We start from the raw sequence: 17,941 nt of genomic DNA, 5'->3' as shown, positions 1-17,941 counted from the left end.
GAGGATTGGGAGGATATTTTTTAACATGTTGTAGATCTGGATGAATTCCAAACAGAAGTTGAGGTGCAAGTTTTGGCTTGCTCATGCATATTCGTACTCAACTAGGTGAAGCGTTCATATGAAAACATGCAGGGAAATATGCGGCAGGCACATACACTTACAAACTTTAGAAAGTAATCTAGTAATAACGCAATGCAAAGTTAACTCGAGCACTTGAAACATAAGATCTGAATTTGGCCGCTTCGTCTCTGCAGCAGGCCGTCTTCTCTGTGCTGTATACGGTTGTGGTCATGTTGTCTGTTGATGCGAAGCCACTGTCACATGACGGCTGGATAACACAGCTCTCTGTTATGGATGGAGAAGATTTAATCAAGTGTAGCCCACACCGTACATAAACACATGTCTGGAATTTGAAGGTTCATTTGATTTGAAAGTGAATCATCTTGAGTTGTGGTAGTAAAACTCCAAGCGGCTTGAGCTCGAATGGCCATTCCTGCAGGTATATAATTTTCCTGATGTGTAGCATGTGTAGCAGCACAGACATGGAAACTTTGAGTGTAAGTACATGAGCTGGTACCTATTACAGTTTGAATCCTGTGTTGTAATAGGAATCATAAATGTCCAAAATGAGTGCCTGGACAATAACATGTTTTGGGAGAAGTTGTGGAAATCACATTCAAGTACACATCAATGACAGACTATTCAGCGAGTGACCTCAGCCCTTTGCACTACTCTGTGTGTGTGTGTGTGTGTGTGTGTGTGTGTGTGTGTGTGTGTTAGCATTGGTCAGCCAAAGCGGGAGAAAAGGCCACTCTTTGACAGAAATGCCACAGGTGGCTGTGACCTCTCTGTCCCTGGCACTTTGAAGTCAGCTGAATCAGACTATTTGGATTCAGTTATATGAGTGCAAAAAAAAAAAAAAAAAAAAAACTCCAGCATTTTCTGGGAGGTGAAATCATTTCAACAGAAAAATATCCAAATATTTCGATGTCAATATTAATATCCAAATACCATCACAATGACCGAATATCCGAACATTCAGGTCCAGTCGTGCAGGTTTTCTTTCTCTAATCCTCACAATTCCTCTAAATATGAGCAGAAAGGTTCGGGCAGTTTTTAAAGAAAATGTAAAGAGGCCAGTAATTACACTTTGGGTCTGAAGTTTTTGTAAAAAGGTTTCTGACCAATAAATTGTGCATGATGGTGAGTGCTTGTTTAGTATTTCCTGCCCGTTGGTGCGATTCACAGCTGCTCCATGCAGACCAGTCAACACTGAGTGTTATTACACCACATGAATTACAACATTTATTTCATTACTAAATCCTTTAGGTTTGCTTCGTATTATCAATTATATATATATATGTGAAGAAAAAAAAATATATTTTTTTCCCTTCTCACACAAGTGATCGCTTAAAACAGCCAACGAACAAAAAGCACATCACCCTGTGTATTATTAGCCACATTGTTTTCAATTAACAACAAATTATGAAGTCAAAGGTTTGGTAATATCTAATCTGTGTAATTAAAACCGCTCTCGTTTATTCAGACACAACAGGAATTCAGCACATAGTCAGATGTTTGACAAAGTTTATTTAATTACCCTGCATGTAATGTCTGTTTTTTTTTTTCCAGCTGGCAGGGATTGTTGATTTCAACTGAATAGCTCCTAATATAAGTTAATCGTGTGTGTGTGTGTGTGTGTGTGTGTGTGTGTGTGAAGACAGGAGTGGGTGGCTGCAGCTGGAGCATAGTTCACAACCCTGAAACGGTGTAGCGGCATTCTGAGAGGAAGGAGACACATTTATACCCAGAAGATCTTTGTGTGCAACTCCAGCAGCATTTTCCTGCCACCAACAGAAAAATAAAGTGTCCTCAGTTCTTCTCTGCTTCATTGAATTTCTGTTGTGTCTGAATAAATAAGAACCCCGATGATTACAGAGAGAAAAAATATTTTTGTTATGACAACCAACTTTATACATTATTAACATGAAAGATATCTTGTTATAACATGAAAAGGATCTTTCAGTGGGAAAAAAAAAAAAAGATGTATTTTTGTCATGGTGGCAGCGGTGCAGTGCCGTATGTAACAGCTTTCCATTCAGCGGGGGTCACCTGGGTCCCCTCTCTCTCATTGTCACGTCCAGCCTCAAGGCTGCCACATTCAGACCCGCCTGCGACTCCTGCCTTTATCTGTCTCTCTCCCGTTGGCGCTGCAGCCTCCCACACAGCAGACTGAGCCGCGCTCCGACAACAATGCTGTGATAGTCAGTATATTTATGGGGTCTTGTTGTCGGTGGCTTATTGGCCCTGGCAGTAGGGGACTGAGGTGCTGTAGTGCAAATTAGTGACAGATCAGTTAAGCGTGACCTTAAAAAACCCTTGGCCTCTTTTAATTGGCAGTGTTGAGGCAGACTAATTGTATAAATCAGCTGGTAATGAGATCCTGGCTTATTGTGAAAAACAAGATAATGTGAGAAAATGAACATGAATGAGCTTCGGGCTTTTTCTCCTCCTGGGCTATTTGGGAAGATCCTTTAATTGTTTCCTCTGTATTTTCATTACTGTTCAGTGGGAGTGCATTTAGGTTTGATTTGGCTCCTGCTTTGAATGAAAAATATACATTTGTACCACACTCCATTTTCTTGTGCACTGTTTAACAAAGCAGCGCATGGTTGCTAAATAAATCATTAGCAGGCGGCGATTGATGAAAGGAAGCAAAATTAAATCAAACAATTGGTTTATGAGAAAGCTGTTTATTGGCGGAGCCCGATGAGTGGAAGACGGATTAATGAGGTAGCAGAGGAGTAGGTTTCAAACACTGCCGAGGACGGATTCCCATTGGTAACAGCTGTACAGACTGGAGGTCAGACACTAACAAAGCTGTTTCAGCTCAGCTGTAGAGACTCTGACCCTCAGCCAACAGTCAATATGGTCCTAATTTTCTGTCCTTGTTCAGTCTCTGTTCCAACAAAGGTAAATACAGTTACATAAGACCCTTTCTGATTTTTGCGTTCTGAATTTCCTGGTGCTTTCTAACCAAATTTGGAAATGATCAATAATAGCAATATTTTTTAGATGACATTAAAATGATCTTAAAATATAAAATATGATCCCTCACACCGCTGAAACTATGTTGAAGACAAAGACGAAACTCAATACCCTTTCTTTCTTTATTTCTGCTTACATTTCAGGTTATTTACATGAATTCAAAACCAATCGACCAGTGATCGCTGGAAGCTGGGGATTAAGTCTTTCAGTTTTTGTAAGTATCAATTTGCCCCCTCAGCTGTTCCTGTCTTGCCACATGTCTCACACACCCCTGCTGACTTCTACCCACACAGAGCACCTGCATCAAATGAGGTGGACAATTGGATAGGCACACAATGTATGCACAATTACACAGTTATACAGGCACAAAGTTACTGACGGAGCTTTCAAACATTACATCCTGAAGATCACTTCTCCTGCGTTTCCTCTTCCTTTAACATTGTGCGGTGATTCCTCTGAATCCTTTTTTCCCCCGCCACTTTATTTCCCCACGTCACAATTATTACAGCTGTTGCTCATGTATGACATGAACCATTTTCTTGTGTGTGAGTTTCCATTCTAAGGTCTGATGAGGGTGCTGAATATCCAATAATCTGACATTACCAGAATTTGTATTTAAAGCTTCATTAAATAATAGATTGAAAATCCATTTCAGAAAACTACGGGAGGAATTAACAATGTTAGCAGGTAGTCTGTGTATAGACTTAAAGCGTTGTAATGTTTAGGTGAGTTTAATTATTTGACAAATATATGTGTGCCTGAACTGAAATGGCTATCAACATTCAAAAATCCTCAAATCTAAATATCTGTTCACTAACAGTTCTGAATAAATTCAAGTTTCTTTCTGCGGCATTATGAAACATGAATGCCACAATTACATTTGGCAAAGGTGCTGAAGTTTATCTGCAATATTACAGAGCATGATTAGATAATATTCAATAAACTCATAATATTTACATGACAAATACACACTAATCCTATAGGTATTATAGGAAAACGTATTTATCCTTTTAAATAACAGAAGCATCAGGCAGCCGTTTCACAAAGGAAAAAGCTACAGATCAAGCACAATCTCAAAATATCACTTGAAAAGAGGTAATGTGAAATTATTCAAAGCAATAAAGTATGACAGCTGCTATGAAAGGTGGCATTTTGCTGTGAAAAACAGAGAATAGAAGACTACAGTCCTCTGCATGGACATATTATTGCTTAAGCAATCTTTCAGCTGCTTTTCAACCAGGACTTTTTTTTTCTTTTTAATAAAAATGTATCTTAGACATTGAACAAACACAAGATGAACTTAGTTGATATTTTTCTTTTCCTTCAAATGTCAATTGGAGATATCATGGGATTCATATTAATGTGGCATGAAAGTTCTTCAATAAAAGCTGAGAAATGCCTCTCTGAATTTAAAGTTCATGACCATTTACCATTGTTTAATCATGCCATTTAACATCACACAATGTACTCTGCTCGGATGAACGTCTACCAGCAGCTCCCCTCTGCTGCTGCTGCTGCTGCATGTTGAGAGTAGTTCCAGTCAGTTTTGTCAAACTGTCAAAACATTGCAGTAAAATCACTGAAAGAACTGTATGCACATTCTTCAAAAGACATTTCTGCACGTCGTGTTGTCAGAGTTGTAAAGGAAGATTAAAAACATTCTACTCATGTAATTAACAACTTGACCCCTGAAATTTTAATAACTTATCATTAAAGTGTTCCTGGAATAAAATAAAATAAAAAAGTTACTGCAGCATTAATACACATCAGCCTCTCAAAAAAGTATTAATTTTATTGGGATTTATTTCGTCTGCTTGATGATACTTGAGCAAGCTTATTTGAAAATACCTGCTGTTATGACAGCTCGTCTGAATAAGTCAGATCTACACTTTGTTATCAAGCGCCATTTCTCTGATAAGCCACAGCCACGCTGTCGCACTGCTTTTTAATCCAGTATTGGATGGCGGTGTTGAAAGGGAAGATGTGGGGAGCCATTTTGTCAAAAATTAAATAAACAGCACTTCAGCATAAAATGAAAATGAATAACCTTTTGATGGTTATCCTCCATCTATTATTTATCAAATGAGCCTCTTCAGTCCACTGACCCTGTGATAATTATGGTCAATATGCTGAACAGGGACTGCTTGACAAAGACTGCCTAACAAAGACTTTAATTTCATCAGCACCAATTACTTCAGAGGATCCCAGAGTGAATTTAGAATACTAATTGTTGCACATGTCATTACCTGGCAAGAATGAGCAAAACCCGCCTGAACTTTATTTATCCCCACCAAACTCCGCATTTAGTTAATAGCTTGCACTCTGTATTACCAACAGATGACCTCATTTCAAGTGCTTAAACTAAAATATGCTTTATCTGGTGGCAGTTTGATTAGGCAGCGTGTTGTCTGGTCTGAATCACATAAAATGGACCTAACCACCGAGTGTATTATGATTATAGTTATTAATACAGGACGTGATGGGTTTTATTTCATGCCTAGAAAGATTAAAAAAAAAAAATCTAATATAGATTTGGCTGCTGGCCTGCTTCTCTAGACATGCTCCCTTGTTCTGTAGGACAGACTTTCACCTAGTAGCTGTTCACGTCAGAAAACAGGACCAAAGAACATGCCATTAATCTTCTTGCTACTCCAGCTGTGGAAAGTAATGCATAACTAAAAGTCCGGTAAAATGAATTAATGATTTCAACCATGAACTTTTCTCCCAAAAAGCCATGAATCGTCTCCGACTGATAATGCACCACGACCCTGAAGTGTGAAATCCCCGTTGCGTTGAGAGTAGCCAGTTAATTGATTCGCAAATTATTTAAAGTTTGTGGTGCCCAGGGGAGTGCTGGGCTCTAATGACAGCCCATTTTGAAAGAGCTGAAAAACTCTTCGCAGGCAAGCCGGCATTAAATTGTAACAATAAGCTAACAAGTCTAATCTGGGCCTCAAGACAAGAGGTGTGAAAGTTAAACTTTGCATTACACTGGGTCCGCTGCATTTGCTCCCTGAAATGTGATATATATATAAATACAAATTTAAAGCTACAAAAGCCAATTTTATGCATTAACTGACTGCTTCCTTTAAATTGATGAGGTACCAAACACCTAAAATATGAAACATGCCGTTGGTACCCACATTGCTTAAATAAGCTGTTCAAGTTTAACACTCTCCTCCTTGAATGTGTGATACTTGAAACAAAGTGCGTGAACAAAGTGAACAAGTAAGTTCTCCAATGTTTGCTGCAGTACAACTTTTACCAAGCTCTAGTTGTGCAGAATGGCCTCATCAAGACGCGTACACACTTTACATCCCATTGCTTTTTAGTTGAAGATGTTGGATCTCTGTGTTAATATCAAGGAGCCTCTAATCTCAACCCATTAGCAACCGCTGTCATTCAGACACACGTTGTCGGCCTGATTTAAATAAAATGAAATGAAGATAGTTGTTTCTGCTCCCTTGGCTTCACTCATTGCCATAAACATATGCTCTGTGCCCTGCTTCTTTCCATCTTATTTATGACTTTAATTTGTTGTGTGGGCTGCGCAAGAAATCAAATTTAATCCAATCCTCCCAGGGACCCTGTCATATAATAACATGGTAATTTCTGTGTATCCTTTTGAAAAATGAGGAAATTAATTCTTCCTGACATGTTCTAATTATTCCAGTGTGAACGGCGGATGGGCTCCCCTCCTTCCTCCCATCCCCCAACCCCCCCACCCTCTAAGTGTCAGTTGCCGACGGGTGGCGAGGTGCTAATGCTGACCAGCAGCGCGTTTAATTTGAAACATGAGCAGACACCTTTCAACACACCTTCCTAATGTTGGAGTGGCTCACACAAATTAATTCACTACTCATCTGGCAGCTCTGACTGAGACGTGTGTGTGTGTGTGTGTGTGTGTGTGTGTGCGTGTGTGTGTTATGACGGGGGCTCCAGGACACCATTGCAATCTGCAATTTGTAAAAGTAACATACGGCATGTGTGTGCGCGTGCCTGTACATACAGTAAGATCAGGTGCGTGTGAACATGTGCCGGACCAGGTATCAGCGTACTTCAGGTGACTGGGTGTTGAGGTGGCGTAAAGCTGGGATGTTGGGACTGCTCAGATACGCCCCGCTCTCTGGATCTCTCTCCTCTCAGTCCAACAGCACCTTTTCACACGTTGCACTGCTCCACTGAGAGCACTGAAAGGCTTATTTAATTAGACTGTCATCAGGCAGTCTTTAGCTTATCACTTCAATTTGCATAGGGACATTACTGACAGAGATGGTGTGGAACAATAATTTTACATTTCACGTTGGGGATTTAACCCTTAGCTCCCCCATTTGTTCCTCATTCTTCCAAACTTACACTGATGAGTTACTGACGATCACGGAGTGCAGGAGGAAAAACTGTGTTGAGCAGCGAGATGGCAGTTTCTGGAATTGTGGCATTTGTGAATGTCTGCGTACAACAAACTAAGAGTAGTGGGATTTATTTACCTTAAACGCTACCACAGAACAGAAATGTTGGATTTAAATGAATGCTTTTTAAAGGCTCAGAAATTCACAAATATTTCAATCTGATAGATTTAAAAAAATTTAAAATTACAAATGCAATTTAGCGGTGAAAGGTTTTACAAGCTATATTATATATATGGAAAAAATGTATGAAAAAACCGTCTTGGCTATGTAAACATGCAGAAATATACAATCGGGCTTTAGTCAGAACAAATGTGTTTCCACTCTAATTATGTACAGTATCTAAGCAGCTGAGAGACAGGGGGAGAAAAAAAATAAACAGAATTTGCTGAACTTTGGAGTTGGGTTAAAACCACAGAGCTGTAATTGATTTGGTGTGTGTGTGTTGTCTCTGGGTCACAGAACAGAGGGCTCATAGCTGTGGCGTCATGGTCGAGGAGAAGAGAGCATGGCTTTGTGAGCGGTGGGTGGGTCACCCTGTGACTCAGAGGAGGGAGAGGCGTCAACATGGCCGCCTGGCCCACAGGGATTAATGTCCCCCCCCCCCCCAGACACACACACATACACACCCTGCGGGGTTAATCACTGCCATTTTGGATCCATGCAGAGGGAGCAAATGCACTCTCCAACACTGTGGAACAACTGAGACATAAGCCACCAGTTAGACTGCCACTGCTGCAGCGCTGTGGGTAGATGTACTTCATACGCTTGTTTCCACTTAGTACAATAGAGCGTTTTGAGTCCGCTTTTACTTGTCTTGAGGAGGTTGGTGTTCTGGATCATTACAAGTACTCCGTATCCTCGTCTTCAAATGGTGCTTCTCTATCTCATACGGTCTGATTTAAGGGGTTTGCAGAGTAACCTGGGACGCAGTTCCCAGTAAGATCTCTAACTTCTGTATCTCACTATGCGCCACACTCTACGTGAGCCTGTTAATGACTGAAGGCTGAGAGAGCAGTCTCGTGCCAAGACCCACACGGCTGCTGGCGGTGCATTAAATCAGCAGTCAATTTGACTGGAAGTTTGAAATCTGGGCTAGGTTAAGGGGATGTGCTGAAGCCGTGTTAATAGCTAGCTTGTTGTCCATATGGTACTGCTTTAATAGAGCACATTTGTTGCAGATGGCGGGGGAGACTTGGTTAGGCAGAGGCAGCTTTTGGCAGAGGCTCGTTCTTCGAAAGGGCTGCCGTGCTGCTCAGACTGGTCCAGGCCAACTTAGTGATGTCTATCCTCGCCGCTTCTCGCTCACTGAAAAGCCTGCCCTTGAATTGTGGCCGAGCTTTAATTTGAAGACATTCCTGCTTTTTGTGTTCATAAAGGAGCAAAGACAATGTGGCTAAGTCACTTTTTCCTTAGTTTGGTGATTTGGTCTCCAAACCGCACCTCTGCTTCCCTAGACTAAGTTCAGTTGTTGCTGACCACAATGGGACTGCAGACAGCAGGCACAGCTGAGGAAATAAAAGCGCACAGAGAGTCAAACAACGAGGGATAGGGAATACAACCAGCGACAAAAATAGAAACTGGACAAGACTTAATCTGTTTCATTTTCACTGCTGCTTCTTAACTTTTTTAGCAACCAGCTGAAAGATTCAAATGTCAGTGAAACACATAAACACACATTTTAATGCAAAAAAAAAAAAAAAAAAAAGTTTTCCTGCAACTTGCCACATTTGTCAAATGGCTGGAAAAAATCTTAGATTGTTTTGGCTTAGCTTCCTTTTTTTTTTTTTGTTATTTTTGTTTGCATGGGCCTGAAGTTGAGAGTGAATTCACATTTGTGTTGATAATTGTTTTTGGTTGTGTGTGCCTGCAGTCGGGTATATGTGCTTTTTGCACTCAGGAAAGTGAGGAGACACGCTTGATCTGCTCTGCACTGTTTGACGGTTGTTTTCTCACGTTGTCACTGGCTCGGTGTGCCGTGGCGTGGTGATGGTATTATGTGCACTGGGCCCAGCTGAGTGGAGAGAGAGAGAGCGAGCAGAGCCTCAGAGCCCCGGGCTGTGCCACTCCCGCCTCCCCAGACACCTTATTGTGAGAAAAGTCTCAGCTGAGCCCTCTGGGCCTTGTGGATCCACTGCCTTGCTAAGTGCTGGCCAGACTGAAAGGCACAGTGTCCTTGGGCCCAGCTCATTCTTTCCATTCTCTCAGAGGCTTTGTCTCATAAGCCAAGAGAGCAAGAGGAGAAAATGCCAAATTACACCCATGTCACTAAAACTTAAGGTGTTTAAGGGCTGAGATGTCATTTGCTGTTGAACTTTGTGTTATTCACCTTGATGAAGGAGCGCCATAACAGAAAGAGTTTTGAAATGAGTATTTTGCTTTCCAATAGTGTTAAAACAGTGATTTTCACAGTGGGAATTTTAGTATGTGGACTTCATAGCTATTGAATTTAAAGTTCTGACATTGAATAATAAGAGAGTCAGGAGATGAAATGTTGAAGTGAAATGGCTTGTTATAATGCAGAAAAATACGCCTTGAAAATACCCCTTCCATATTTCACCGGATGAATATCTTCATACGGCTCGTCATGAGATCTGAAAGACATTTAAATTTCAACCACTGACAAGAGTTCCTCTGACAAATCTGTTCCTTGCCGCTTGTTTTTACTGCTTAAAACAAAGCACATGGAGGTCTTTATCAATTTTCAGCCAATCTTAACACAATAAAAGTGCGTACTATATAGACCAATAACATAAGCTAATGGAAACCTGTTGTAAGTCAATTTTAGACATGTGTCTCCAGTATTTTGCGGGTAAGGCTTCTGAACGACCCCTGCGAGTGGTGACATCATGACCACATCCTTTTGCCTCGCCGGCGCAGCGAGTCCCAGCTTGGGTCCTCTGCGGCCGAGCTCCCAGAAGCCACAGCACCATCGCCACACATGGGCTGCAGCTGGACCACCACCGGCTGCTCCGAACAGGCTGGAGCTGCTATGGGGTCTGTGGTTACAGCGCTGGATATACGCGCATATATCTGCACACAGCGTTGGAAATAGACGGTATAGGGATCAGTAGGCAGAGTTTATTTGATGCAAACATATCATCAGGCTCTCGGTGCAAACCGATGTTGTATGCTAATCCACTCCCTCGTTGGAAAGAGGTATAATTAATGATGTCAGTTCATAAAAGAGAGGATGGGTTGCTAGTCATATTTCTGCTTTAATTAAAGACATAAGATCTTATATAAGAGGAGGATGTATGATCTCTGTGTTTTTCTTTCTTTCTTTTCCTCTTTTCTCCCTCTCTCCTTGTTCTGCCTTTTGATTATCACTCGTTTCATAGTGAAAATGGTTCTCTGTGATTTCTCCTGCCAGAACCCCACACGCTGACATGGAGGGCTTTCTTCGTAGCAGCTTTTTACTGAGGTTAGTTTCATTTCTGTTGTTGCCGTTTAGGATCACAGGTTGGGCAGAGGGTGGTGGCGGTGGGCGAACAGGGGTTAAACTCTCCGACACACTGTTAGCTTTAGACATTGTCCCCTGTGTGCGTGCACATGTTTGTGTGTGCGCATGTGTCTGTTTATTTGAACATCGTCCAACATGGATCCGAATATATTTACCCAACCCGTGTGTGATGACTGTGGACATGTAGCGCCTGGCCGAGTGGCATGCTCCCCCCCGATAGCCTGGAGTCAGACCGAGAGCACACACCCAGGACATGAGAGACACACATTCATAAGTTGTCACCCTTTTTCCTCCTTTCCTCTACATTTCACAGCTTGAAGAACAGGCAGCTCCGAATTTAGACCGCATGCTTCTCTTTTTTTTTTTTTTTTTTGTTGTCCGACCACTCTCCTCATCGACTCTCGCTCACTACCCATCCTCATCAAAGACGTTGGGCTCGTTGGGGGAAGACTGTTGGCTCGTCGGGTCTTGTGCTGTAGTGTTTCTTCCTGTTGTGTTCTGTGTTTGTATTCAGCCTAACGTAAAGATTTACATTTTTTTGTCTTTACCCTTACTGTGATTCTAATTAAAAATTTGTGCTGTCATTACACACAGAGGAAGTAAATAAGAGAGCTTATTTACCATTGGCTCCTTTCCTAGTCAACCACCTTCTCCAGGCTCCAGTGTTGCTCCCTAATTAGGGTTGGCTCATTAAAAGCCACAGCAGCAGCATCTGCCTTTCAAAGCTTCTGTCAGCCAAACTTTACTAAAGCTAATGAATCCTCTTTGATTTCTTTTTCAAAAGGTCACTTATTTGATTAAATTAACAGCATTTTTTTCCTCCCTCAGAACTGTTGGGGGCATTTTAAAAAGAAAGGACAATTTGATACCATTACTCGCGCTAGTCAAAATGTCCTTCAGGAATTGAAGGGAAAAAAAATCTCTCATGCATTTAAAATTATTTTATTTATCTTTATCATTCAATAAGATTGAGTCCCACATTTATGAGCTTTAGAAAAAAGGCAAGTTTAGTTGTAAGCGCTGACAGAATCGAAATTGGGACCAAACTTAATCCTGCAGAATCGTACAGTATAAACTATATTCACAAGGACATTTTTCCACTTTTCAGGTCCGGCTTTGAATGAAAACATTTTCTTTTTCTTTAAATTCTGTTTGATAGAACTGAAAGGACCATTTATCACCCACATGTATTTAGTGTATATTGATATTGAACGTGTGATACACTAATAAACCATTTGCAGCAGTAAACAAAAAAAATAAAAAAAGCAATAAATAAATTAGAATTTAAAACCCATTTTTACCTGTCTAGCTATGGCATAAATCTTCCTTGGTATGGTAGATCTGCTACTTCTTGACAGGAATTATTCAGGCATACAGCATGCATGATTTTTGAGAGTGGCCTGCCATTGCTCATTTCTGCTTTTTTACCGTAATGCTACAAACTTAGTGACGGAGTGTAAAATTCACCACCTGCCGAAACCAGTTTGGTGAATAACCAGCTTTAATACAGATGAAGCACGTTGGAAGATCAGTGTGAGACGATGGGGAAAGGTAGAGAAGCATAAATTAGAATAAAATTTATGAGGAACACATGTACTAAAAAAAAAAAAAAAAAAAAAAAAGTACATGACCTTTGGCCTTGGCTTTTCATCAACAATTTCCTTTTGTACGAGAAGTCGCAAGAAAACACTGATTATTGTAAGTAAACACATTGTTGTGCTGCTAATCCGCATCCTTCTGTCAATGTGTGTTTTAATTAAAGGAGAAGCGGCAGCAGAAAGATATCACGCACACTGCCCAGAGATTGAAGGCCTCGAACAATCAGGCAAAGATTAAAGGCAGGATTTGCTTCAGGGTTAGCCCTTTTGCTTTGATAAGACTTGTGTCCTGGAGTAGACTATGGAGTGGGGGCAGGGGTGAAAGGGTAGAGGAGGATAGAAACAAGGGGTGGATGGATGTGTGAGTTACACATTCCTCCAGTGTTGAATCCCACTATCTTTTCTCGAGCATCAAAAATAGGTTAAAAGGGGGCTTTTTCTGAACACGCTCACGCACATCTTCTCCGCTTGTGTATGTTATTGATATTTCATAATTTACTGCAGCTCACGGCGACACACCAGATGGTCCTTTCATTATTGTTATGAGTCAGGTTTGGTTTTGAGTCAGACGCACTGAGAGTTTTAATTGCTGCAGAAGTATCCTTTTTCATTTTTGAGCAAATGCTGCATCCCCACGGCACCCGATACACTGCCATCATGAAAAATACATCAAATTCATCTTCCACACTTCTGAAACTTTTCTGAGGTACAGTATGCAAAGTGCATAGTGTCTTTAAAATACACTGTCAGATTCTCTTTGTTGAAAGTAACATACATTTTTTATATGTTTATGAAAAAGACGTTTAACAGGTTTTTGTTTGTGTAGTCATAGAGACTGGGGAAATGTGAACGAGTGTGAGAGAAAAAGGGGAAGAGAGAGAGAGAGAGAGAGAGAGAGAGAGAGAGAGAGAGAGAGAGAGAGAGAGAGAGAGAGAGAGAGAGAGTCAGTCTTCAGTCTCTGTCTACTCCCAGTGGGCAGGACCTCCCCCTACATTTCTGCCATTATTTGATGTAATGAAAGGAGAAAGTGTGTAACATTGAGATTGTTAATTAATTTAGTCTAACAAGATGAAGATAAATGAAACCCACTGAAGGTTGACTAGGCTAAGGGGCCCACTTAGCATTCCTCCTGCCCTCGAGCTCTGTCTCTCTCACTCTTTCACAATGGAGCACGGCTAATAGGTGCAGCGCCGTGTTTGTACAACCCCACTGAGCTCTCACCCAGCAAGTTCTGATGTGGAACTTTTTGATAAAACATTTTACTTTCAGGCTCTGCTGATAATATAAAACTCTTCTGTCAGGGATATTTTTAATCTCCAAATGACTGCAAAGTGTCTAATAGTTTAACAGCATGAACAACTATCCAATTGAGCTAACTTAACATGTTAGATAAAGCAAGGTTAATATACATCACCAGTGAACTGGGATGACTTTCTAAGTGTATTTATAGATTCAGTTGGTATCCGTGAGTATTTTTTATGGATGAATTGCATTTTTATTCTGTATAACAACCACACCTTTTCTTTTCATCGGCTCCAGATCAGTTATATTTTTGTCTTAAATCCAAAGCAGGTTATATAAATGGCCATTCTCTCCAGAAATTATGTGGCCCCTTCACATGAGCCTGTGTGACTCTGAGCTTTTCACCATATGAATGGGTCTTCTCTAATGTGGCCTGGGGGCTATTTGAGCGGCAAGACAGACAAAAAAGCAGAAGGGACATTTTTCTACAAAGCCAGACAGTTGTCTTCATCCGCAGCCCAAGCAAATCAGTAGTCTATCGAGCTCCTTCCTCAGTGGACACTTTGTACAGGATCTTCATGGCAGCACAGACCAATCATTATGGCGCCCATTCTTTGCTCCCTTAGTTCTCAAGTCATCCACAATGGGTTGTTGATTGTATGGAAAACACCAGAACAATTATGTCCTCTGTTTTGGTGGCAGGGCAGCGTTTTAAAGTGCAATCCTCGATAATGGCCTCATTATTGTTATTCTTGGAGCAGGCCTCAGGAGAAAGAAGTAGCTGCTCGCAGTACGTCATTATTTCGTAAATTTCGATTAGCTCATCATGCTGTCTCCTGGCAAACTGAATCATAGCTAATTAAAAGTGAGTGAGCGTTTTTTGCCCGTGACTTAAAAGGTAGCACTCGATAGGCTGTTAATATGAAAGAAATGGTTAAAAAAGGAGGATTAGAGCTGTTACCCTGGTAACTCTAACTTCCATCTGCGAGGGAACAATGAACTTGTGTTCCTCCACCATCTCTGCTCGAAAAACAGAAAGCAAGGAAGTGAGTGTTCTGAACGGACAAGACCCTTTTTAACAACAAAGTGGAATCGAGGTCTAATAGGCTCTTTGGTGTGAGTTGTTAGGCTCGATCACTGGGGGATAGAGGAGCAGAAAGGTCAATGTGTAATCCTAGGACAGTGAAGGTTGTCCAAGGTTTATACAATAGCCAAGAGTTGACTGACTCCTTGCATCTGCCCCAGAAAAGAAAAAAAATGCATCTTTGGCCATTTTTAGAATCAGAAAAATGCTTCTTCTATCTGACAAAGAGGGGTGGCACACCACACAGCCAATGTACACATTTCTTCATGTGATTAAAACAACATGCCAAAGAGTCGAACCAATTAGACACTGATCGTCCCGTGCATCTCTTTTACTGACATCGTAACTGAATCCATAATCCCTTTCTCACACCTCCACTATGTTGGAAACAACATAAGCTCAAACACAACTCTTAAAAAACCTTAATACTTCAGCAACACACTCTGGAGTTACACTACCAACTGCATAATGGCATTTCTCGGTTCCTTTTTGGTTTTTAATTTTTCAATAAACACTCAGTGGTACTATAATGTCAGTATTTTAGTTAAAGCCTTGAAAATCACTTCAGAATTGTCAAGAGTAATGAATTCCTTTAATATTATTTTTAATTAGGTCAACATTTAAACAAGTTTCAGGGGCATTACTGGGAAGATATGTTAGAGTTAAGAGCTGCTACCGTGAAAAAAGGGACGGTCCTGCTCTACAACACTGCTGAGTTATAAAGATCCATGACTACGGTGGAACATGGTGTGTTTCTCTTTGAGTTTTATGTCCCTTATTACAGCTCCAATACGTCTGCTCACATTAAGCTAATTTATGGCCGAGGCCAGCGTTACAGCAGAACAGGTTAATGAATTTGGCATTACTAATTAAACGTTATTGAGGAATGAATATGAATCCTGCGGTGGAGACGGACAGCGGGAAAAGGGGGAGGAGGAGACGGGAATGGGACGGAAGATTTTTCGGCACTATCATGTTTCCTTGTTTCCTCCTTCGTATGGGTTATATTCAAAGGTAAAATGTACAGCGTGATTGCGAGGAGAGTCTGAGGTTAAAACAAGGACAACATTGTTTCCGTGTAACGCACCGTCACAACACTTCCTCTGATTAGAGAACATGTTCACAGAAACAGGGATCATTCATGCTCAGCATAAAGTCCACATATTTCTGAGAAAATCTAATATGCTTCTGTTCAGTGTGAAATTAACACTTGTTAAAAATGTCCAAATAACCAAAAATTTTGCTCTTTTTTTCTTCACTCCTCCTTGTATTTATTGTGCTGTGTCGAAGCTTGAATGGACAATTAAAGGGATTAAACAGTCATCTGCGTTAAGCACCATTCAGTTCATTGCATTCAGAACAATAGTGGTGAAGCAGTTACATCAGTCACTACTTGAATACTGGAATTTAAAGGCCACTGTACTCAAGACAAGTGGCATATGATGCTGACAATGTGGGATATTGAACAGTTATTGGATCAACCTCTGACGTGCGATCTACAGGATGAGTCTCGAAAAGCTGAAGATATACGTATTTTATTTTATTTGAAATTTAATCTCACGACTATATATGCATATTTGTAAAAAAAAAATCAGCTTTAACAATGACCTCATTCAAAACTAGAAATAAATTATGTATACACACAAAAATAATATGAAAGTGATAAGTATTGAAATGCTGCCCTCTTTTTGATTCATTGTGATCGTTAAAGCAAAATGCAAGTAAATTTTCTTTTTCACTTAAATGATTTTCAAACACAGGTAAAGTAATATATAGGTTTGTGTGTACTTACGTGAACTTTTTTTTCTTGCCACTCTCTGCCTCTGTTTCATTCTCAGCAGTGCCTCGACACTTCATGTCTGACATACTCTCCCTGAGAGCAAAGCCTTTCAATTTAGATTTCAATTATCATGTTAGTTTTGTGATTAGACTTTAGTCCTCCAGGAATCAGACCTCTCTGCTCCTCTCTATTCCACTCTATTCCACTTCCCCTGCAATCACATCCCATCTGATGAATTGCGCATATAATTACGGAAGTTATTGAATATGCAGATCGCTGCTGACTCTTGGCGTGCGGTTCATAATGCATCGACTCTAACTGAATCAAACAAGGGTCTCTGATAAAGACCCACTCTGATAATGAGATAAGGCCAATGTATGTGATTTTTCTGAGATAAGAGACACAACAAAGACCAAGACTCAACTAAAACAGAGCCACGCAGTAATCTGTGTGACTGTCTTGGCCACTCTTGGCACTGCCAGCTCGACACATACAACCAGCAATGCACAGAGTGGACGGCAAGGTGTTTATGAATCAACCAAAATGAGGTATTTCCCCCATGTTACAGAATGTTGCTACCATCGTCTTACAAGCCGTCCCATGATGCAATCCCTCCGAGGTTTTTAGGCGAGGGGAGTGAAGCACTTTGCAGGCACACCCACAGCAGAGGGATGTGGGAAATGTTTAAACTTTAGATAGCTTTTAGAGAGCTTTCCAAAAAACCTGGCTCACCAGCAAAAAAGAAAAAAAAAGTCTCTCATGCTATAATTTTGTGTGTTTTGCTGTCAAAACGTTGGGAATTTTTTTTACTTGCTCTTCAGTTTGTTAAAAAAACAATCGCTAATTTTTTCCACACATCCACTCTTACATGAATCCTCTGCTTACACGGAACTGTGTTCAGTATTTTTAGCTTGAGCTGCAGTGATGTAGCTGCCATTTATAGCTGATATGGCTGATACGGCTGATGGTGGGCGGCTGGCCTGCTGACACCAGAGGGGAGGGGCTTCAGACTGTAGATGGGCTGCACAGCACAACCTCTCAGATACATACATAGACATGCAAACAAGATGCCTTCACATGCGTTCAGAAACATCCCACAGCACTCAAATGCCAACATCTGAACAGATTGCAGCAGCAGTGACATAAAATGTAAAATGTAAGAACTGCTGTACACCGTCATTCCTGTTTTGGCCAATCATTTTAGTGGAGTTTCTAGAATAGCATGCTATAAAGGTTGCACTTATGAAATTCCTTGAAGAACAAAATATTCATGTTTTTCACTCTTATCAAGCACGCCAGTTCCCTCTTTGCTGGTGAAGT

General features: G+C 40.8%; 1 protein-coding gene across 3 annotated transcripts in view; it reads left to right on the top strand.

Moving 5' to 3' along the window:
- sox6 (SRY-box transcription factor 6) overlaps positions 1-17,941 on the top strand; it is a 125,768-nt gene that overhangs the window by 16,659 nt on the left and 91,168 nt on the right. For all 3 annotated transcript variants that reach the window (XM_030094496.1, XM_030094509.1, XM_030094502.1), the window contains exons 2-3: positions 3,192-3,262; positions 10,828-10,878. In XM_030094496.1, coding sequence (XP_029950356.1) covers positions 10,844-10,878 — 35 coding nt within the window. In that variant the 5' untranslated portion in view covers positions 3,192-3,262; positions 10,828-10,843. The remainder of the gene's footprint in view (positions 1-3,191; positions 3,263-10,827; positions 10,879-17,941) is intronic.

This window comes from Salarias fasciatus, chromosome 1 (genome assembly GCF_902148845.1).
Source record: "Salarias fasciatus chromosome 1, fSalaFa1.1, whole genome shotgun sequence".
Taxonomy (NCBI): domain Eukaryota; kingdom Metazoa; phylum Chordata; class Actinopteri; order Blenniiformes; family Blenniidae; genus Salarias; species Salarias fasciatus.
The sequence above is the reverse complement of the archived record's forward strand: the minus strand, read 5'-3'. Positions and strand labels throughout refer to the sequence as shown.